Source organism: Chelonoidis abingdonii, chromosome 2 (genome assembly GCF_003597395.2).
Source record: "Chelonoidis abingdonii isolate Lonesome George chromosome 2, CheloAbing_2.0, whole genome shotgun sequence".
In the NCBI taxonomy this organism is placed as follows: Eukaryota; Metazoa; Chordata; order Testudines; family Testudinidae; genus Chelonoidis; species Chelonoidis abingdonii.
This window is the reverse complement of record NC_133770.1, coordinates 114,284,968-114,308,729: the sequence shown is the minus strand read 5'-3', so window position 1 is coordinate 114,308,729 and position 23,762 is coordinate 114,284,968. Positions and strand designations below refer to the sequence as shown.

General features: G+C 41.7%; 1 protein-coding gene across 10 annotated transcripts in view; it reads right to left on the bottom strand.

Moving 5' to 3' along the window:
• Positions 1 to 23,762, bottom strand: part of FHOD3 (formin homology 2 domain containing 3) — a 1,052,879-nt gene that overhangs the window by 646,051 nt on the left and 383,066 nt on the right. For all 10 annotated transcript variants that reach the window (XM_075062615.1, XM_075062616.1, XM_075062618.1 and 7 more), the window contains exon 5: positions 21,659 to 21,764. In XM_075062615.1, the coding sequence (XP_074918716.1) occupies positions 21,659 to 21,764 (106 nt within the window). The remainder of the gene's footprint in view (positions 1 to 21,658; positions 21,765 to 23,762) is intronic.

The following is a 23,762-nucleotide window of genomic DNA, read 5'->3' as shown; positions in this document are numbered from 1 at the left end:
TCTCCACAACCATGAGGTTAGAAACTTACTTCTTTTTTCTTTTAAATGAAAACTAATATTTTTAGGTAATGACGTCACTGTAGGTCAAGGGGCTTTAAGTAAAATACCAAATACCATGAGACTTTTGATAAAATCGCAAGACTTGGCAATACTGAAGCTGCTCTTCCCAGAAGAGCCCCAGGAAGGATGATGATCCAAACACTAGTCTCTCCAGATGAGAATGCCCCCCAGCTGAAGTTCCTCTTGCTGCCTTGGGAGCGTATGCACAGTTTCACAAACTCACTTGTATTCACATTTACATTGTGCCAAAATAGGTAAACTTAACTCTCAATTGCTAAACTGATGTGAGTCTTTCGTACAGAAGATTGTGATGTCCTCAGCACCACACCAGGCTAAGATAGAGTGGGCCCAGTTACTCCTTTCATTCACCCCACTGTAACTCGACTGATTTCAAAGGGAGTTTCTTTTGACACACGTTGTTGTGAGAGGAGAATCAGGGCATGCATGAACCCTGTGCCTCCAGTAATAAAGGCACAAGGGGCAGAATGGCAGCGACCCTCTGTCAATTCCCTCCCAATTCAAAGCCTGTGTTGCTGAGGACTCTGAAAAGCGGGGATGGAAAGTGAGCCATGGGATCCACACTTCTTACATCATCATCAAGAACCGCAGTTACTAAAGGGTAGGTAACTGTTCTCTCTCCTTGAAGTACATGTCAGTGTTGATCCCACTGTAGATGACTGGCAAGCGGCATCCCCTTAGCATGGTGGGGACAAAAAGTTTCAGCTGCATCTGTCAAATAGGGACTCTGCTCTCTGACCTACCAGCTAAATCCAAGACATCTTGTTTGACAAATGTCAGTGAGTAATTCGATATTCCTGCCTTACAAATTCCTGTAGCAGGTGGAGGATATTGCTCGAGCTCTGGCGGAGTCAGCCTTGATGTTTGGTGGGAGAGTTACACTAGCTAGCTAGTAAAACAGTGAGATGCATTGTGTTATCTATTTCAATATCGTGTGCAATGAGATAACCTGAACTTTAGAATGCACGGTTATGGCTGGAAATAGATGGGACAACAGTTTAAATGACTTTGTCCTGTTATTGTAATAAAGTAAAATTCTGGATATATGTAGTGTGTGTAATTTCTTTTTCTCCAGTAACAAGTATGGGAAAGATCAGGCAGGTTGATTCAGGTGAGGTTCCTGCACCACCTTGTCCCTACAGAACACTGTATGGGAGTGTGAGGGGTTCCCCCTGGGGTGCCAACTGGAACTGGGGTACAACTGAGACCCCGACCCACCAGTCTGGGCTCCCTTTCACACTACACAGCTGTGACAAGCTACAAAGCCCTCTGGCCTGCACTTTCACACGCAGGTAGAGGCATAACCAGCTTCAGTTACAGGCAGGTTCTCTGACCAGCCCCTGCATGGGAAGGCTACTCCCAGCTCCTCAGGCACACACCCCCTCTGGAATATAAACCCACAATTATACTGTCTTGTGCTGCACAGCGCAAGCTCATAAAATTTACCCCCTCCCTCAGTCTGGAGAGGAATATGCAACAGCCCTTTGCCCCTGAGTTATGATTTCCACACACTTCATTCCAACTAATTGGTTTAGATAAAGCAAAAACAAGTTTAAAATCTATCTTTTGTAGTTCATAAGTGATTACAAGTGATAGGAAACAAATCAAAGCAGATTACCTTGCAAATAAACAAAAACACAAACTAAACAATATACTAAATAGATTGGATATGAATAAGCAGATTCTCACACTGATAATGATACAAGCAGGCTGCAGATTCTTAAGGGACAAGCTGCACTTGCTTTACAGCTTGGAATCCCCAGGTTTTTCATTCACAGGCCAAAAATCCCTTTAGCCTGGGTCCAGCACTTCCCCCAGTTCAGTCTTTTCCCTCAGGTGTTTCCAGGAGTCTTCCTGTGTGGGGAGCGAAGAACTCCAGATGATGTCACTTCCTGCCTTATATAGCTTTTGCATATGGTGGGAACCCTTTGTTCCCAAAGCTTAGTTCCCAGACCGGTCTGTGGAAAAATACTGACATCCCAAGGTGGAGTCTAGAGACATATGGTCTTCTCACATGTCCTTGCAGAGTCATAGCAGCTATTAATTGGAGGCTGTCTGTAGCGTTCTCAGGTGGGAAATAAGCTTGCCTTAAGACCTAATGCTTTTTCCTAATGGCCCACTGCACTAAATAGGCCCTTCCCCACCCACAATCAAGACTGAAAGCATCGTGTCTAGTGGGCATTACCCAGGTGTAACTACACTTAAAATACAGCTACACAGTCAATATTCATAACTTTAGATACAAAAATGATACATGCATACAAACAGGACAATCATCTTCAACAAATCATAACTTTTCCAATGACATCTCACATGATTTATCTTGCATAAAACCCATTATAATTATGTCAGAATCATATCATCATACTACCGCTGTGAAGAATATGCGGTGCAGTGTCACAGGGGAATCAGCCATAACTGCCTGAAGCTCACTTATTCTTCTGGCCTAAGTGATACCCACTAGGAAGTCGGTCTTCACCATGAGGTGGTGCAGGAACCATTCTGACAGAGGCTTAGATGAAGGTTCCTGGATCCTCAGGAGGACTAATTGAGTTTCCAGGCAGGCATTCTCTTTCTTGTGGCTAAATAAATAATCTCTCTTTGAGAACTTTAATACCAGTGGGAGAGAAAAGAATGAACATGACTGCACACAGACTGGGGCAACTGCCCCGGGCCCCGCACTTTGGGGGCTCCTGTGCTTCAGGGAGATTTGGGGGGGACAGGACGGCCCTTGCGACTAGTGGGGGGGCTGGTGCCAGCAGCAGGGGTCATGCCTGTGCCCCGCACTCACCAGCCCAGGTGTTTATTTCTTTTTCTTGCCTGCAGCCTCCTGGGCTCAGGCTTTGTCTCTGTGGCAGCAGCAGCGAGTGACCCAGCCCCAGCCCACTCAGCTCCGTTTTGCCAGCTCCCAGCATGGCCTGCTGCCTCAGCAACCTAGAGCTCCCCAATCACTAGTGCCAGGGCAGTGCCTGACCCATGTTGACTCTGACCCTGCCCTTCCACCTCAGATGGACCCTTCCCATTTCTGGCAAGACCTGCCACCAGCACAGGAGGCCCTCTTGCCCCTAATGCAGGTCAGTGCCAGCCAGTAGTCTCCATCATCCCTTGCCTGTCACCCAGCACTGGTGTCCCCCCCAGTGCCCGACACTTCCCCTTCCACTGTCCTTTCTCCCCTCACTGCCCTTTCTCCTCATCCCCGAGCACTGGGTAGAGTCCCCCAATGCCACCTCCAGGTCAAGGCCAGTCCTTATCACCCCCTTGCCTCAGGGTCCTCCTTGCCTTTCAGCTCTCCAGCCTTAGGGTCTCCCTCCCTGCAGTACAAGGACCTGGGGTCCCACAACTCTGCTCTCTCCACCACCCACCAGGACTGTGGTCCCTCAATCCATCTGCTTTTCTGCCTCTCCTCCCCCTCCCAGCCCCCAGAGAAAACAGATCTTAGAGCCCCTCCTCCCTGCTGGAGGGTCCTGGGGTTCCCCAGCACCAGGGCACATATAGGCCCTCCAAGAGCCACCCAGTTCCTGAGACCTAAGCTCCCAGTGTTGCGAATGTGTAATTACATTTAAAAAAAATCCACTTAGGGTAGCGAGACCATATGCACCTGGGAAGTGAATTTGCTGCAAGGAAGTCCAGGAAGGTAGATTTCAGAATGTAAGCAGCATGACAATGATCACGATCAGTGAGTTGTTTTTTTTTTAATTATATGAACTTCATAATTATACAGCTGGGCACTATCAATATTTAATCTGTGGCCAGCAGCTGCCCTTGAAGGTCACTGTAACCAGATTTCACCTGTATAAAACAGGCTGATTTGCCCCGGGCCCCGCACCGCCTTAGGGATGGCCCTGCCCCTGGGTCTGGTGTTTGCTCATGGAAGAACTCACTGACGATAACCCTTTTGGTTGTTCTTTGTTAGTGGTCGTCTCTTCTGGGTCTGAAGTGATGCACATTAATTGCTTGAGTAGGCGTAGTTTCAGTCATGTGTTCATAGACTTGCAAATCCTCAAGGAGAAGGATTTGCACACCGAACATCTTTCAGGAATGTGGCTCTTCCCAAGACAGAACAGACATTAATTATGACAGGGAGGGGAGAGAGAGTCCAAACTCTGAAGATATGAAGTCTACCATGAGAGTCGTGGTTAGCATAAAGCATCTCGCCCCATCTCATTGTAGAGGGGGCGTACCTACAAGGGGGAGGGAGGCTCATCGGTAACTTTTCTTCTTCATGTATATGTGTGAAAATAAAGATTCCTTCACAAAGTGGCTTGAAAGAAAGGTATTAAAGCCTCTAAGAAATGTAGCAGGTTGGAAACTCACTGACTTCGATCTCAGGGCCACGGGAAGTAAAAGGAAACTCAGGGAGGGTTGAAGCCGCTCTATCCTTTGTGTCCTCATGCAGAAGCATGAGACATAACAGGGCATGTGCACAGTTACTGAAAAAAACCCATCTCATGTGCATCAGCATAATGCGCACCCACCACGGGATTCACATGGACACCTATTCAAAGAAGTTTCTTTCCAAATAAAATTATTCTGGTCTCCATAAGCATATCCGTCCTGCTGTGCTAATAATCAGTATGCAGTCTGGTAATCTCTAACTAGATGGATTGTTCCAGCACTAACAATGGAACAACGATCTTCATTAGTCATGGTTTGCTATATGTAATCCATAACACAAAGAGCCTCTTTTAAATTACACTTAAACAATTAACTAGACACACACACTCCGAAGAGCTATTAATACATGCAAGATTTTTAAATATACACACACTAATGGTAACCTTTTAATACAATATATCAGATCATGGTATTGTACTGCTAATTCATTCTGAAGATTTTAGGAGTTGGCTCTTTACATTATAAGCCCAAAACATAACTTCTTTAACTGGAATTGACTTAAGAGTCACCCCATTAACTCACATCATTCCAGCTAGTAAATGGAACAGAGCCATCATCAACAGAGTATTTAAATCAAGTATTCACTCTTTTGCTTCTGGCTAATAAAGCATCACGTCTGTCCACAGTTTCCATCATTAGAAGAGGAGTAATCAGATCCACGGAAATAAAATGAACCCTTCATTATTATTAAGAATGCAGGTATTATGTCCTAAATATAAACAAATCAAGCATTCAGTATGATTGGTTAATGAAGATTACAATGTACTTATGTATTATAGACTGGACCTGGATGTTCTGGATACGTTTAACCTAAATAACAAGTTTGTGTGACCCAATATTGAACTGTATGGCAAGATGGAAATCATGCGGCAAAGTGCAGTACATAGAGAAACATTCCAAACAATGAGTTTTTTAAATGGTGTTTTATTGTAATCAATCATTAAAAATGCTCATTTAAAAAGCCACTCATTTTTGCATGAAACTTGCACACAGAAGGGTCTCTGCTATGTTTTACAGGAAGAATTTTTTAAAGATACAAACTATTGAAAAAAATCCTTCCTGAGCATGGCCAGATCCCTATATCACATCACTAGGGGGCAGGAGATCTGCACATTTTTCTTAGCTGGCTTGACTGCTGTGATTATTTAATCTTTTTGTTTAAAAATCTTGGAAAGAAGTAAAGAGTGACTGTAAAAAAAAATACATATAGTCTCACAACTTTAGGGTCTCTTTGGCATTTCTTCTGCAATTCACAAGTTTTATATAAGTCTAACTAGAGTGTAATTCTACAATCTACACCAAGTAAGGGGCAGCAAAGTATAGTTGCACCTTCCCAGGAGCAGATGGAAAATCACAGTTCTCTCCCCAGCCTTGCTCTAGGGGCAAAGCAGTCTATGCTACTGGTCTATACTTATAGCAGCTTACTTCCTCCTGTACATTGGCTCAGCTGTGCTGGCCAGGCATCCAGAGATCTATTTAAGTCCCACCCTTGCCCATCTACACACTGACAACCTGCAGGGAGGTGGACAACAGCAGCTGCAGGGAGACTGCTCTCCTCCCTGTGCTGTACCACCCAGCGTGGGTAAGTCTGTTCAGAGGAGTAAACAGGTACATGACAGCAGGTTACAATCCTTTCCCCTATATTTTAGTAAAAAATGAACATGCACAAAGTGGTTTTCCTTGCATAGATACAATCCATGTCATCATACACGGATGTGCACCTGTCCTGTTAACTGAGCCTGTCTGAGTGAAACACATCCCCAGTCTAACAGCAGCATCCACAGAAGAGTGAATTCAGCCCTCCTCTACTTGTTCTCCTCCACAGAGTTTAAATGTCCAAATATCATTGGAATGATTTCAATGCTTACATTATTAATCACTGGCTACTTATTTAAATAAAAACAGATTATTATATGGAAAATAGGATTCATATTTAAACCCTCCAGTCAGGAAATGGAAGATATATTCTCATCCTCTCATTAACCTGAGTTCATTGCAAACACTGTATATATAATCTGATCTACATTTAATAGCCTAGCTAGTAACCAGCATGTTCCATATATGCTATGTAGGCCTGCTAATGTGATTAGGAGCACTTTAACATTTTCATTTCTTAACCTTTTTCTGCTTGAATTCACTAATCTCTTTTAATATTTGTATTACAGAAGCAACAAGAAGTCCCAATAAGGATTATTGCACCAGTGTGTGGAACAGTATACAAAGATGAAATAAATAACAAGCTCTTCCTTAAAAGACCTTACAATATAATCGTTTGATTCTACAATTGGATCCACCAGGGCAGACCCTGTGCAAGTACCTGCGTAACATGTTCAGAGGTAAGATTAAACTTCGAAGAAAGCCAAACAAATTAAAGTGTGGCAATGGACACTTAAGATGTCTCAAGAACTTTAACTCTGAGCTGTAATGATGTCGTGCAATGGCTATACAATTATGATTGGTGCATAATGGTGCCTGTAGCCTCTGTTTAGATTAAACTGATTTTAAAAAGACTTTAGACTTCTGTTGCTGTTGTTCATGGTACCATGAGGTATAACAAACTTTTTTTCCTCCCTGTAAAATTCTTAATCTCTTCCACGTTCCATGATCAGAGTATCTTCCTCTATGAGGTACTTCAGTCTTGCGGATCACTAGGGACATCACAACTATTCCAGATGTATGTCAGAGCACCGTGTTTGAAAGTGGCGGAATGGAGAGAGGTAAATCTGTAATTTTTCCAATATTGTCTAGAAGTGTATATCCTACAAAACAATTGACTACTGGCATAGTGCATTGTGTGTGTGAGCGCACTCTTTACTCCATGCAAATTCTCTTTCATGAATCAGTCTTGCTATATACGAAACTCAAAGATTATAGAAAAAAAACCCCACAGCAACAACAGGAGGAGAAATACTCTCTCACACAATGCCACTCCCACCTTTGCCCAACACTCCTACTAGTTGGTATCAGCACAGTGTGTTCAAAACTGGTTCCATCCAAAATGGCTTTAAGACTCCAGGAATGGCTTTTCAGGACCACTTACGCTTTGCTCAGTAGTTAAGGACGTGCATTTTTCATGGTTCAATTCCTCATTTTTCACAGTCTGCATAGCCCAAAGTGTGACATTTCATGGGAATTTCACAAAGCATAAAATTACACACAAACTAAAGATTAATTTTCATGTAGGCAGAAAGCAAATTGAAGCCTTCCAGAACCAGTCAGCTTTAAAAACAAGGGAAATCCATAATTTTATGATGTTATTGCTGAATTCCATGTAGACTATCAGAATCCTATATCCTCCTCATCAGTAGTCATAACATAAAAGTGCATTTCATATTGTGCACAGAGGAAGGAACAGCTCAGTTTATTTGTAGACTTGTAAATTACTATATGGAGGTTAAACTTATGAACTCAAATTTGTTTCAATGCCAATTCCCATCCCAGACTGGGAAGACACAATCTGTATTAGGATAAACTAACTCTCTTTGCAGATGTATCATAGATCAGAATCACATCCAAGGATAAGGAAGGGAAGCATCATTTTAAAGCCTAAAAGACATTTCAGATTTTTTTTTTGGTAGGAAACGGTCATGGAATGCGTTAATAAATCAGTTTTAATAAACATGTAATTTAAAAGTGTTCAGATGGGAACTGTGGAAAGGAAATGTTTGTTATAAGCACAGAGGAAAGGAAGGAGAATGCTTTCTGCCTTTAAAATTGTATGTTTTCAAGGTCAAGCTCTTTTGTACAAATAAACAAATTCAGCTAATCCTAAAGAGACATTCCCAGAGGTGCCAGAGGGACTCAGCTACCGAACCAAGACAGCCCACTGTACATCTCAGTAATCACATAGATGGTATAATATACCCGCGAACCAGAGTATCATACTCAAGTGTTTCTTTCAAAACCAATGGGCTAGTGGGACTGGATGCTTATCCCATGCACATTAGCCAATCACACATAATGGTAACAGGTCAACCGCAGTCATACTGTTTTAGTACTTTTAACTCAGAACAGAGAAGTTTGGAAGCCCTTCTTAGGATGCAGCAGTAGTAGGTATTGAGCTATCACCACATCTGTTTGTCTCTCCCCACGACTATTAAGTAATCTTAGAATAATATGGACTAAGATGTCACCCGTGGCAGGTGTCCAAGTATGTGAAACATCTTTTCCATAGAGAGATCCTCTGTGTTAAATCCAAGAGAAAGTAATTCAGTTGCACCAGAATACCTTTACTAGATTGTATCTTTCATGCTGAAGATTACATTGAGATACTCATTCACTGTTATGATATACAAAACATCCTGTACAGGTGGTTTCATATGATGGCCACTTGGCAGCCTTTTATAAAATGAATGAGTGGTACTCTAGTATAGTTTCCAGCAGACAAGCATCTACACCACTGAAATCACTTGACATCCTTGTTAGCAGGCTCAGCAGACAGACCAAAAATGGAGGAGGGGGAGGATTGACCTAAGAATCGCAACTTCAGCTAGGAGAACAGCGTAGCTGATGTCTATGTATCCTAGGTCGACTTACCTCACGTCCTCATGGCGGGGGGTCGACTGCTGCCTCTTGCCAGGGTGGAGTACAGGAGTCAACGGCAGAGCGATCAGGGATCGATTTATCGTGTCTACACTAGACACGATAAATCGATCCCTGTTAGAGTGATCATTACCTGCCGATCCAGCAGGTAGCATAGACATACCCTTAGATGGTCAAGCTTTAAGAATATTGCTGAGGGTTTTTTTGAGCAGCTAATAGAGGCCCAGGCCCATGCTGTGTTTGTTCTGTAACTAGCAGAGGATTTTATATGCTTTTTTTAAAAAAAAAAGAAAGAAAGAACAAACTACTTTTTACAGATGACTTGAATGCTTAAGAAAAAAATCACTCTACTTCAGAATTATGCACAGAATAGAATAATGAATGTTGGGCAGGGTCACAGAGTGGGAGCTGCAAGTTTTGATGTCAGGCCCTGGAAAACAGGAGATGAAGGTAAGCTTCTGCCCAGTAATGTGCTGAATTCTCCTGGTATGCTATTTATTTGGGGTATTCAGCATATCATTCTAAAACAGGGGTTGGCAATCTTTCAGAAGTGGTGTGCCGTGTCTTCATTTATTCACTCTAATTTAAGGTTTCGCATGCCAGTAATACATTTTAACGTTTTTAGAAGGTCTCTTTCTATAAGTCTATAACATATAACTAAGCTATTATTGTATGTAAAGTAAATAAGGTTTTTAAAATGTTTAAGAAGCTTCATTTAAAATGCAGAGCCCCCCGGACCAGTGGCCAGGACCCAGGCAGAGTGAGTGCCACTAACAATCAGCTCGGGCGCTGCCTGCAGCATGCATGCCATAGGTTGCCTACCCCATTCTAAAAGATGCTGGGTAGTTTCCAGTATCCAGGTTTTGTTTACAATGAATGGGGAAAGAACAGAATGAGATTCAAGCTACATGATACTTAACTCTACTTTCAATAATAAACTTGAAATGTGACTATCTGCTTTTATGTTGTGACACCAGCTCAGTCACAACTTGCCACTCGGTGAGACATATCAAGTTGTGATCTAGCATTCTTTATGATGTAATTTATTTATTCATCATACTTACACAAGGTAAACATCATATGTGCAGCTAATGCCATTTGTTTCAATCCACCGCTATAATTACGGAAAGAGCTTCAAGGTAAAAAAAAGTAAACATCGCACATAGCACTTGGCTTGTAGCACAAATACTCTCAGCTGGTGATAGCTAAAGCCTGGGTTCTGCAACAAGAGAATTTTAATCAATTGTTTCCATTGTCTACTAACAAAACTTCAGCCCTCACTTTTTGCTTCCTCTAACCTCACCTCAACACCTTCAAGCATGGCATTTCCAGTGATAGATATTAACCAGACGCCGTTCTACATCAGATCCATGGCCAGGAATGAGTTGTTTCAGGAATCTGATTTCCCAGAATGTACAAGGATAGACATTTGTTCTAAAGCTAGTGCTCAGGTAACATCACATGCCTCTTGTTTTATAAATAGGCATAACTGCTGGGGGCATTAGTACAGGTTCTGTTATTAAACTGATTGTGGATATCTCTGGTAGCAGCCAAACCATCAGATGTTTGAGTATCTACATGAAATTCTGACTGATGGAATTGTTTCTGAACTCATTTGGAAGTAGCAGATATTATATAACAAATGGCAAATCAGATTATTGTGTTCAAATTCAGAACCAACTGTGTAATCTATTTTCTGCCGTTACACCTAATGTGATTGGCCTTACATATTTTGTTCTGTTTATCTTTGATAAGATAGATAATATTATTAAACTATTTTGTTCAAGTTTGCAAAAATAAAGATATTAGGATTGAGTTAATACAGTAGTAGGCAGAGTCTGAATCCAAAGCAGGAAAGATTTATCATTTAATAATAAATAACTTCTCACATTTACAATATGCTTTTTATCCAAAAGTCTTAATGCAGTTTACAAAGGTTAGGCTCATTTTACCTATTACAAAACTGAAGCACAGAGAAGTTCATTGACATCATGCCTATGGTCTCACAGTGAGAGAATGAAAAATCCAAGCGGGTACTCTAAAATTAGATTTAGTTCTATTTTAACATGAGTGCTTGACTAGCAAAAATTTTTGGGGATTCAGTATAACAACTTTTTGCCTAAACAATATGGGTATGAATTGGGGACCAGAATGTGACTTGTGTTACTTCTTCCATAAGGGATGATTTATATTTCTGAGTTTCCTGCAGTTATTTCTCATTTGTTTTCAGGGCTATTGGTAAATTTCATATGACAAAGTGATTTAAAATTCATGAAAGGCCTTGTAAAGTTAGTAGGATAAATACAATAACCAATTACAAAGACTTACTGCGTACTTATTTTATTTGGTATAGAGCCAAAAAGGCATCATGGAAGCATAAAAAGCATCGCACACAATGTATCTCATCCACACAAGTCCAAATAAAATCTCCAAGTTCACAGGACAGAAGAATACAACATGTTAATAGAGGACTGAAGTGCCACATTGGCTATGTTTATCAGACTGTTCACTCAAGTTTAATCCTATTAACCATTATGTCACCTTCCCTCAGGGTATTTTAGTTCCTTATCCTATGTCCATCACAACAACCTAGTGCTTGATTCCTAGCCCAATAAAGTCAACAAGAAGATTCTCATTTACTTCGGTGAGCTTTGGATTAGGCCCTATCACAGTGAATTCTGCTACAGCCCAACTCCTCTGTCCAAATGACTGTATTTGGTATAGGAAATTCGAGCATCAGAAGTGATACATCTTTAGTTTTAGATGACACAATTAGTATTTTTTTGACCTTGCATATGTAACTAGCTTAATTATATTCTAGAATGTTCTCTTTGGGTTACTTAGAGCACCGAAATAACAATGTCATACCACATGCACTCACGGGCAATCCTACATCTCTGTGCCTGACTAGAAAATGTCCATTTCAGGTTCATTGCAAGTTTCTTTTCAGGCATATTATTGTTGACTAGAAAATATAAAATTGCTTAATTCAGGACATTATCTGTGATCAACAAGTTCCTGAACTGTGGCTCCAACTAATTATTATTTGTTATCTGTATTACAGGAGTGCCTAGAAGTCCCAACCAAGATAAGGGGCCCACTGTGCTAGATACTCTGTAACAGATAGTAAAAGACAGTCTCTGCCCTGAAAAGCTTAGGGCTTCTCTTCACATAGAGCCCTGCAGTTGTGGCACTGTAGCGCTTTAGTGAAGATGCTACTACGCTGATCAGAGACCTTTTTCTGTTGGCATAGTTAATCCACTTCCATGAGAGGTGGTAGCTACATCGACAGGAGAAGTTCTCCCATCAACATAGCACTATCTACACAGGGGGTTAGGTGAGTATATCGCCTAAGGGTGTGGATTTTTTACACCCATGAGTGTCGTAGTTATACCAATATAAGTCTGTACTGCAGACCTGGCCATAGTCTAAATAAACAGAAAAGTCAGGCAAAGGGGGGGAGGGGAAACAGAGGCACGGTGCAGAGAAGTAATCCAAGTTCACACAACAAGTCCAGTGGCAGAGCTAGGAAAAGAACCATGGATCCTGAATCCCAGCCCCATCCAGGGATCCTGAATCCCATTCTCATCCACTGTATCACACACTGTCTCTCACTTACTTAGGGCTTGCCTTCATTGCAAATTAGCTCAAATTTGTACACGTGAGCTACTACACTCGAGTTTGCCTAGTTCCAGTGAGAGTGATTGCACTTCAGAAACAACATCGGAGTTACTTATACAGGGTGATTTGATTAGCATCACAGAGTGCTTGGATTAGCTGCTCATGAGTTGTTGTAATTTCAGCTGTTCTATCCTCAATGGCATTACTAACTGGAGCATCACTTGATCTTCAAACCTCTCGCTCCCACCAAATAAATAAAAACATAAATAAAAGGCCAGCAAGTTCACGCTTAAAGCACCACTTAACTTGAGTTAGAGATTTTTGTGTGTGGACAGTCAAGTTAGGGGTAACACTTGATTTATAACTCAAGCTAACTGCCAGGAAAACACTTTTAGTGAGTTAAATTAGCTACTGCATTAAATGCCTGCAAACTCCATATTGTCTAAAAATGTAAGTTTATATTTAAATTTAAAAACAAACTTTTAAACAAATTCTCCAACTTTAAGGACCCCAGGGCAGAATTTTAGTCAAGGTTATTATGGAGCTATTGACTGATGGTCGCACTTTTCTTGTCAGTCTTTTGATCTACAGGAATATATATTTTAACTAGGCCTGGCCTCCCATTTAAGTCCCTATTTTATGCCTACATAACTTGATACCACAGCCTACATAACTTGAACTTTAGCACCTAGGTAATGATTTGAAACCAAAATTAGGCAGATACACACCCAGGCCCCACTCCAAGCACCCTGCCGCGGCCCCGCTCCCGGCCTTCGCTCTTCACCCAGGATCTGGCCCTGCTCCCAGCACCTGGCTACAGCTTCACTGCTGGCCCTTGCTCCTGGCCCCACTCCCGACCCCGGTACCCGGTTCCCCACTGTTGCTCCCGAGGAGAGAGGGGGGTGCAGACCAGGTAAGGGGAGGGTGCGAACAAAAACATTTAGGGTCCACTGTTCTATGCTGTACAAAAAGAATTTATCCATGAAGAAATCCAAGAATCCCCCAAATTAAAGAGTAATGCACAAATAAAGCCCTACCAACTGTGGACATTTTTCTTCCACTTTTCTCCATTTTCATCTTCTCTACAAATATAGAGATACATACCCAAAGAGAGAGGCTGCCATTTGATGGATCAGCAAAAAAAACAAACAAACAAAAAAAAAACCAAACCTTGCAACACTGAGATATGCTCAGCTAACCCCAGGAAATTCAAACACCATACAATCAAGGTTATTTCTATAACATACAAAGTATATTTTCACACTTTAAAACTAGCGCGATTAACTGCAAATCCTCCACCAAAACCATCATACTTGCACTGCTTCTGCCGTCCTCCATCCACATTCCACTGGAATCAATAGACTCTTATGATGTAGCTGGAAAACTCAACAATGGAACAGATGCTCTAGGACAGGAGTCGGTAACCTTTTAGAAGTGGTGTACTGTGTCTTCATTTATTCACTCTAATTTAAGGTTTCGCGTGCCAATAATACATTTTAATGTTTTTAGAAGGTTTCTTTCTATAAGTCTATAATATATAACTAAATTATTGTTATATGTAAAGTAAATAGGGTTTTTAAAATGTTTAAGAAGCTTCATTTAAAATTAAATTAAAATGCAGAACTCCCTGGACCAGTGGCCAGGACCCGGGCAGTGTGGGTGCCACTGAAAATCAGCTCGCGTGCCGCCTTTCGCACACATGCCATAGGTTGCCTACCCCTGCTCGAGGATATTCAGCAAAAAAGAATAGAAAATCTTCCTTTCTGGATTATTTTTCAGCTGTGTCTAACCAAGGCCCTTTTCCTGCTCAGTCTTTACATCAGTGACCTATTTTTGAGTATATTTCAGATCTACAGTATTTACCACACTGATGGCATTATTCCCTTGGAGTCCATTGAAGCTTTCCATTGACTACAGTGGGCTTTGGATCAGGCCCATGTTGATTAAAAGTGACTCTGTTTCTGAACACGTCTGTTTCCAGTTAGTATAAAGGAACACTATTTGAGTAACGTTAGGTCCAGTGGTTTTTAACAGAGAATGAATAACCACTGCAGCTAAATAACCATTAGATGAAAAGTAAACAAAGAGAAAAGGCACTAGCTACTATTGTTTCAGGATGTCCTGGAGACAATGCAGTGTTTAGTGCTCCATAGCATGGATGTTTGGAGGAGGATAACAAAACAAAACCAACTTGCAAAGGTCTTCATAGACAATGCTGCTTTGTTGGGCACGAATCAACAGATAAATGTGTCCCACTCTTTAGCAACGTAACAGTTTTACAAAAACTGTCCTTGGTTCATTTGTATTCTACGCAATAGACACACTTTTATCTGATACTCATTTGCTAAATATAGAAAATGAAACTCTTTTGACTAGTCATTCTTCTGGCAGCACCTTCTGCCCTGAAACTCAGTAGATGATTCTAAACTGCCCAGAAAAGCAAACTCACAAACAGGAAGCTTTGGAGTGAAACAATAAATAAATCTTTTTTTTTTTAAAAAAAGTTTGTCCCCATGAAATTAGTTCCAGAAAGCAAAGACTGGTATTAAACAACCTAACAATGTTAACATGATTGTTGGACTTCCACGGGCCTCTGGAAAATTAACTCTTGACATGGATGCTGGCACCCAATTCCATAAAAATCTCTCTGACTAAACACCTCTTAAACTCTTCTATCAAAAATAACTACCGGGTAAGTTAATGTTGCGTGCTTATGCACTAGAAAGTCAGGAAATGTCCTGATTAGGGTTGGAGGTAATGGCAACACTACAGTAAAAGAAGAACAGTGCCTTCAGTGAAAGCTACAGTAGAACTGAATTGGGACATGAAACTTGGGCCAAATCATATCCTTTTTGTAGTTTAGGCTGAACACTCTGCAGAAGGAGGGTAAATCCCACTGCATAGGGTATTAGGAGTCTGGTACACCCTGCCTGCATGCTGGAAGCACTCAGTGGCACATGCTACCTCATTATATTGCTGTATTGCCATCACTTAACATGTTGTTCAAAGCCCATGGCACTGTCTCAACTTCTCGAGTTCCTATTCTGATGCATTTTAAATCCCTATGTTCAACCAGAACTCTACAGCTGTTCATTTTAAAACATCATATTCGATTTATATTACATACATGGTTATCATGAAAAACCTTAAACCATTTCCTACAGTCATCCAAAAATAATAAATCAGAAAAAATATTATTCTCACATGACGTATACTTAATGTTTCTTCTCAATAGCCTCCTCATATTTTTGGATAGGGTTGGATACACTGTACTTCCAAGCCTATCTTTATCCCACTGCACATACAGAAAGCACACACTGGTTCCTGGAACTGAAAACAGCTGACAAAGGCTTGAAATAATAATGGACTTCAAGCAGTCTGAAAGTCAGTCAGGACTTAAATTCAATTTCTAAACAAAACACAGATATAAGAAAATGCTAAAACATATTTTTTTTCCTCACTACATTTACAGAGGAAGGGATATATACTGTAGGGGGTGGGGGGAGGAGAGAGACACTGCAGTTTGATCCATCAGCAAAACATTAAAATCTCTTAAAATCAACTCTACTTTAAGATGTGCTTTTATGGGTCATAGCCCTATAAATACTTAATGGCCAAGATTTTCATCCACATTTACATACAATGGTACTTTATTTAGTTTTTTTAACCTGTCCAGAAAGTCACCTGTTGATAATAAGGCAAAGGGTTGTATACCAATTTTCTTGGTACAATCGCTGAAAAGCAAGCTTCATATACACATTCTGTGAACATCAGTATCATGGGTCTAATCCAAACAAAGCCCATCTAAATCAATGGAAAAACTTTCATGGACTTTGTTTTGCTTTGAATCAGGCCTATAACACATACAGCTTTCCCACATGAAAGTATAGAAGATGCACATAGGGTGCCAGACAGCAAATGTGAAAAATCGAGATGGGGGACAGGGGGAATAGGAGTCCATATAAGAAAAAGAACCAAAAATCAGGACTGTCCCTATAAAATTGGGACATCTGGTCACCCTAGATGCACACCAAGAATGTGAGCATTTTAACCCTCCTAAATCTGATGGCATTAGGATGTCTTTCTGGGAATACACAAATACATAATTTATTGTTGAAAAGAAGATGATGTGGATGGATGTGTTACTGCTAGTCATTCAACCTGTGAATGTCAATGACATTCCAATAAGGATGAGGCACAGACAGCATGCTGCAAGCTCACATAGATGAGGCCACATCACACAGACAATGCCAATTGCAGGCATTAGAAAGCTGACTCGCCTAATACTAATAGATTATTACTCTGAAATCTTAGCACCACTGTATGGAATTACTATGCTCAAGGAAGGAAGATTCACTGTAATCCTACAGGAAATCCATTGTTTCTAATTTGTTTTGCAAATTCTCTTGGATATTTCCTATATCCGAAACACTTACTCTCTGTAAAATCTCTAGAGACAGAGGGCCAGATTGTCAGATAGTGTTTATTAGTGAAGCTCCATGCCAGTAGATGGTGTTCCACCAACTAACACCAGCTGAGGATCAGATTTTTTTTCCCCACTGTATTTGTTTTCTTATTTTCTTTTCTATTTTTTTTCCTTAGTGTTGTTCTGGCTAATTGCTTCTGTATAACTTTTCCTCAGAGCTGTAAAGAAAGGATCTTATTTAGTGTTCATGTATTATTTTTCTGTGAGCTTGTCTTGCTTCGCTGTATATTATCTCAGGGCCTTCCCAATAACAAGTATAGTTATTATACCATTACTGCTGAAGAAACAGGCAGTTTGTTTTTAACACGTTGTTGTCTGCATTGGTCCTGTCTTCGAGTCTGATTTAAAGGGATACTTTCAACTTAAATGTACTATTTTAAATAATATAGATCTAGAATACCTAGCTCTTAAGTCATCTTTCTGTCTATTTATGTATTTAATTTGCATTTGGCTCCTCAGTGTGTGGTTTGTTTTTCTGTTGAGGGTTTTATGGAAGGCAAATGAACCTGGCTGATAACTGTAGAGACTCTTATAAAAAGAGCTGCATGGGAGTATTTAAATGGAGCATCTGCCAAACATGCATTCTTCTTGAGTCCCCCTGTTTACCAAGAGGGGCTGTTGCTGGCGAAGCCATCAGGATTGCACAGGTCCTCTTATATGAACACTCTCCCACCTACCCCGGGCCCTGAGAAGGAGGCAAGAAGCAGCTGCAATTGGCTGGAACCCTTGTTTGGTGGCTAAAGAGGACCAAACACAGCCCAGAGCAATTGCCACTGCTTGAAACCTGGGCGTTCTTGTTAAATGAAAACCACTGCTGCTTCTGAGATAGGGTGATTTTTAAATTGATGCTGTGAATGATATAGTTCTCCCCTCTCTCCCCCACATACAGATCTATGAAGGTTTTCAACTCATTAGGCCAAATTTTCAAAAACATCCTATAAAATTGTGTGTGCAATTGCAGAAGTTTTTTAATAGGGCTTAGTAACATAGTCATAGGGATTGACAAGGGAGGAGAGAAGAGAATGCACCTTGTAATGTTTAAATTTTCCAGCTCTCGCAGTCAGTGATATGTTCATTTCCCCTTTAACACTGCCTGATCATAGAGTCATAGAAATGTAATGAAAGAAGGGACCTTGAGAAGTCATCAGGTCCAGTCCCCTCTGCTGAGGAAGAACCAAGTAAACCTAGATCATTCCTGACAGGTGTTTGTCCAACCTGTTTTAAAAAAATGCCAGAGATTGAGATTCCACAACCTCTCTTGGAAGCCTAGTCCAGAGCTTTTTCCTAATATCTAATGTGAATCTCCCTTGCTGCAGATTAAGCCCATTGTTTCTTGTTCCTCCTTCAGTGGGGATGGAGAACAACTCATCACTATCCTTTTTATAACATCTCTTTACATATTTGAAGATTGTTAACAGATCCCCCCTCAATCTTCTTTTCTCAAGACTAATCATGCCCCGTTTTTTTGACCGTTCCTGACAGGTCAGCGTTTCTAAACCTTTTATCATTTTTGTTGCTCTCCTCTGGACTCTCTTCAATATGTCCACATCTTTTCTAAAGTGTGCACTCAGAACTTGACACAGTACTCCAGCTGAGGCCTTAGCAGTGCTGACCAATGTGAGGCGAGTACTTCCTCTACTGTTAATACAGCCAGAATGGTAGTAGTCATTTTCATGACTGTATCCTATTGTTGACTCATATTCCATTTGTGATCCACTGTAACCCACAGATCTTTTTCAGTAGTACTACTGCCCAGGGCCGGTGCAACCATTTAGGTGGACTAGGCGGTTGCCTAGGGCACCAAGATTTGGGGGTGCCAAAAAGCGGCACCCCCCAATTTTTTTTTAAATGGTTGAGCAGCCGCTGCTGCTAGGACACAGAGGGAGTCTGAGCTGCCGGTGGCAGTGGCAGCCAGCAGCCCAGGGTGTCCCCTGGGTCAGGGTGCCGTCATGGCAACAGGCAGCCCAGGGCGTCCCCTGGGTCAGGGCGCCGCCACGGCAGCCCAGAGGTTCAGGCTGCCGGCGGCGCGCTGACCCAGGGGAATCCTTGGGCTGCAAGCAGAGGCTCAGAATCCCTCTCCCTCCCAGAGCAGGGGCTCCAGCCTATGCCATTTTTCTCGTTGCCGCTGAGGGCGCCGGCGGCTGGGCAGAGCTGCGCAGTTCTGCTTAGGGCACGTGGCAGGAGCCCTGTGAGGGCAGCGCGACACCAGGGCTTCTGGAGGAAAGCAGGGGCTGCCCCCTGGCTCAGCCTCCACGTCAGCCCCAGCGAGGGGCATGGAGAAGAAAAGAGCCTCAGCAGTGGTCGGGTGGAGTGGAGGAAGAAAGAGGACCCCGATGCTCATGCGTTGGGCAAGGTAAGCAGTACTTCCCCACAGCTTGGCCTCAGGTGCCTGTGCTCCTGCCCCTTGGTCCTTGGCTGGTCCCTGTTCCTGCTCCCCTTGTGCCTGGATGGCTGGAGAGAACAGCAGCCTGCAGAGCTGAGCTGCCCCAGTGCCCCAGGCACCCCTACCCATCCCCCCATAGCCCTGACCCCCAGCTCCGAGCACAGTCCCTCTGAGCTGGAAACCCGACCCCATCCCTCCACAGCCCTGACCCCCAGCTCTGAGCCCAGTCCCTGTGAGCTGGAACCCCCGACCCCATCCCCCCAAAGCCTGACCCCCAGCTCTGAGCCCAGTCCCTCTGTCATAAGTATATTTCCAAATCTGAACCTTAGCGTCCAAAATTTGGGTACCTGCACGAAACCTCTAAACTTAATTACCAGCTTAGATCTGATCGCCTGCCACCACCCAAAATACAGTGTTTTGGGGCACTCTGACCTCCCAACCTTCCTGGGAACCCAGAAACCCAAATCCCTTGGATTCTTAAAACAAGGAGAAATAAATTCCCCTCCCCCCAGACTTTCCCTGAGAGAGACAGTATTCCTGGCACAGAGAGAATTAGCCTCTCTCTCCCCTCTCCTCTCCCCACCAGTCCTCGTGTTTACACCCACTCTCCTGGATAAAACAAGGAAACAAGGAAAGATCAATCAGGTTCTCTAAAAAAATCTTTTAATAAAGAAAGGAAAAAGTAAAGAATTATCTCTGTAACTTCAAAATGTAAATATTACAGAGTCCTATAGTTTACAGACAAAGAAGAAACCCTTCCTCCAGTACCAATACAAATCAAAATATTCCCAGCAACTACACATATAAAAGTTAACCAGCCAGATCCACTGTGCAAACAGAGTAAAACAAACAATTAAAAAGCCTAATTGCCTGTTCTACTTACTATTTGAACAGAACTTTAGAGAGCCTGTAGTAATGTCTGGTCCCTCTCATACCCCCGAGAAAAGACCACACACAGAACAAAGGACCCCACACCCAAAACTTCCCTCCACACAGGGTTGAAAGTATTTTGTCTCCGATTGTCCTCTGGTCAGGGTTTAGTTCCCTGTTTGTTAACCCTTTACAGGTGAAAGAGACATTAACCCTTAGCTATCTGTTTATGACACCCTCTGAGCTGGAAACCCCTGACCCATCCCCCCACAGCCCTGACCCAGCTCCGAGCCCAGTCCCTCTGAGCTGGAAACCCCTGACCCCATCCTCCCTACAACCCTGACCCCCAGCTGACAGATAGTGTCCCACACCAGTTATTGCTCTTCACATCCTCTTGACTCTCCCAGTTTCTGTGGCCAGTGGTGAGCGAAGCTTCTCGAAGCTCAAGTTGATAAAAACATACACGCGAACATCAATGTTGCAACAAAGACTTGTTGGGCTATCTACCCTTTCACTAAAATACATTGCTCACAGCATTGACTTGGAGGAACTTGTTTCTAAATTTGCTAAACTTAAAGCGTGGAAACAAATTCTAAATTATAATGTTACTCTGTGACCATGTATTGTGTATAATGTATGTGATTTTTGGCGGGGGGGGCGGGGGGGCGCAAGATGGAAGTTTCGCCTAGGGCGCAAAATATCCTTGCACCGGCCCTGCTACTGCCCACCCAGTTATTCCCAATTTTGTTGTTGTACATTTGATTTTTCCTTTCTATGGGGAAGCACTTTGCATTTGTCTTTACTGAATTTCATCTTGTTAAAATTGATGTCATCTGCAAATTTTATAAGCATTCTCTCCACTCCATTATCCAAGTCATTAATGAAAATTAATGAATAATACCAGATCCACAGCAGACCCCTCTGAGATCCTCACTAAATACACCCTCCCAGTTTGACAGAAAACCATTGATAACTACTATTTGAGTATGGTCTTTCAGCCAGTTGTGTACTCCCCTTATAGTAAATTCATCTAGACCATATTTCTCTAGTTTGCTTATGAGAATGTCACATTGGACTGATGATGTAATCTATTCCACTGCTTTAAAAGTAACTCTTCCACAATATATAAAAACTCACTAACTCACTCACTGGGAGACCCATTATGAATAGCTAACCACTGCAAATTATTCAAACATGTTTGAATCCTTGATGTAGTAGGTTGGAGCAGATTTGTCAGTAAGATTCACTGCAGGAACCACAGCTTCTGAGTTCACTTACTGTACCTCTTAAGATGTAGTTCTGATAGTTCTGGTCTGCCTCAGCTCCCACTTTTATCAAGCAAGTCAGGCCTTCAGCCACAACAAACTCATGAACCAAATCCTTGTCATCCTGCCAAAGAAGAGAAAGGGAGAGAAAACAGAGATACTACATTACAAATCTCAAAGACAAGGAAACATTTTTTGTCACAATAACATGAACTAAAATATATGGTCTGTGGTTTTTACTTTCTGTTCAAATTAAATAAAATGAGTATACTCTTTTTCTATAAGTCAGAACTGGACTAAGAATTCTTCTATCAACCAAGCCATGTATACTGGACGTCAGGTAGACTACGCTATGGCACTCGGAGTGAAATTTTTCACAGCCCAAAACAAAGTAGCTGGGTCAATCTAATTTTTAGGTGTAGACGAGGCCTTTGAAAGGTATGTCTGCACTGCAGTTAAACACCCACAGTTGGCACATGTCAGCTGACTTGGGCTGCAGGGCAGTAAAACTGAAGTGTAGACTTCGGGGCTCGGTCTGGAGCCCAGACTCTGAGACTCTCACTCCCAGGGCTTGTGCTCCAGTCTGAGCCCAAACATGTACACTGCAATTTTACAGCCCGATAGCCCAAGCCCCGCAAGCCTAAGACCATGGACATGGCCATCTGAGGGTGTTCATTTGTAGTGCAGACATACCCTAAGAATTTGGCAATATCAGCAAGTATAGGCCACTTCAGTCTCTTGGCATAATTTCAACCTAAGTATTTATAGTAGTTGGCATAAAATATGGATATTTTACTTTGCTGTAATCATAGTATTTGTGATATTAATTAAACTTTAAGTGAGAAAATACAATGGTAAATTTAATGACTGAGGGTAGTTAAATTCCCCCTACATTCTTATGTAAAAGTCATATAAAATATCATGCAACATAATCAATTTATTTTTACTATAGGAGTGTTTTTAATAACCATCCTTTGGAATTTACTAGACAAGTACGTGTCTTTTATGAAATTTTGCTAGAATACAAACTGAGTAGGAATTGCAGGATTTGACCCAAAGTTTTCACTTGGTTGGTTGATTTTTTTTACATAGGATTATAATGTAGAGAAATGAGGAAGCAACAGCATCCAGAAAAACGGTATGGACCAGGGTTAGATTTTTTTCCCATTAAAGTTTATATCCATTTCTAAGACTACCAGCTTAGAAAGTTTTTCTCTTAAATAGTAGGAATTGAATGAAATCCTTTCCAAATTGTAAAAATTTACGTAAGGCAAAAATCAGTGTTAAATACAGTGGCTGCCATTAAAAAGTCAACATTTACAGTTACCTCAGAGTAGTACTACATGACCTTAATATTTAAGTTCCTGACAGTTAAAAAGTCCTTCTACCCTGCAAAGAAGAATCTTTTCTCCAGGAAATCATCAGAATTCACTTTGCAGGCCAAGTATAATTTCAAATGACATGATTTTACACATGTGGTATTATTAGTTTCATATTCACCTTTAATATATTGTCTCTATGATGGTATATTGATAAGATGAACAGGGGAAAAATAGTAACTTTGGCATCACAGGTTCTTTTTGGTAACCATTAATTATTATGGCAACAGTAATACTTGTTGATTTAGGGAACAATATCCATAATTGTGAGAATAATTAACTACATCTGTGTCATTCTGGTTAATAAAATACCACTCCTGGACTGTGGTTAACAATTTGCCATTAGTTAAATTTGCTTGTGGTGATTTATGCAAGTCATTTCTTGGACCACCAGTCTCTTATGCAGCACAATCTGCTGATTACAGTACTTCAGCTGCTGAAGAGAAGAGGACAATACAGTGTGACAAAGTTCCTCCTCTACGCTGGTGAGTCTTGTGCTTATTGGTAGATTCTGCTCACCTCAGTGATCTTCCCCACAATCTGGATCTCCTGCGTCTGATCAGGAGTTGGGAGGTTTAGGGGGAACCCGGCCCTGCCCTCTACTCCGGGTTCCAGGCCAGGGGCCTGTGGATTGCAGCTGTCTATAGTGCCTTTTGTAGCTGTCATGCAGCTATTACAACTCCCTGGGCTACTTCCCCATGGCCTCCTCCGAACACCTTCTTTATCCTCACTACAGGACCTTC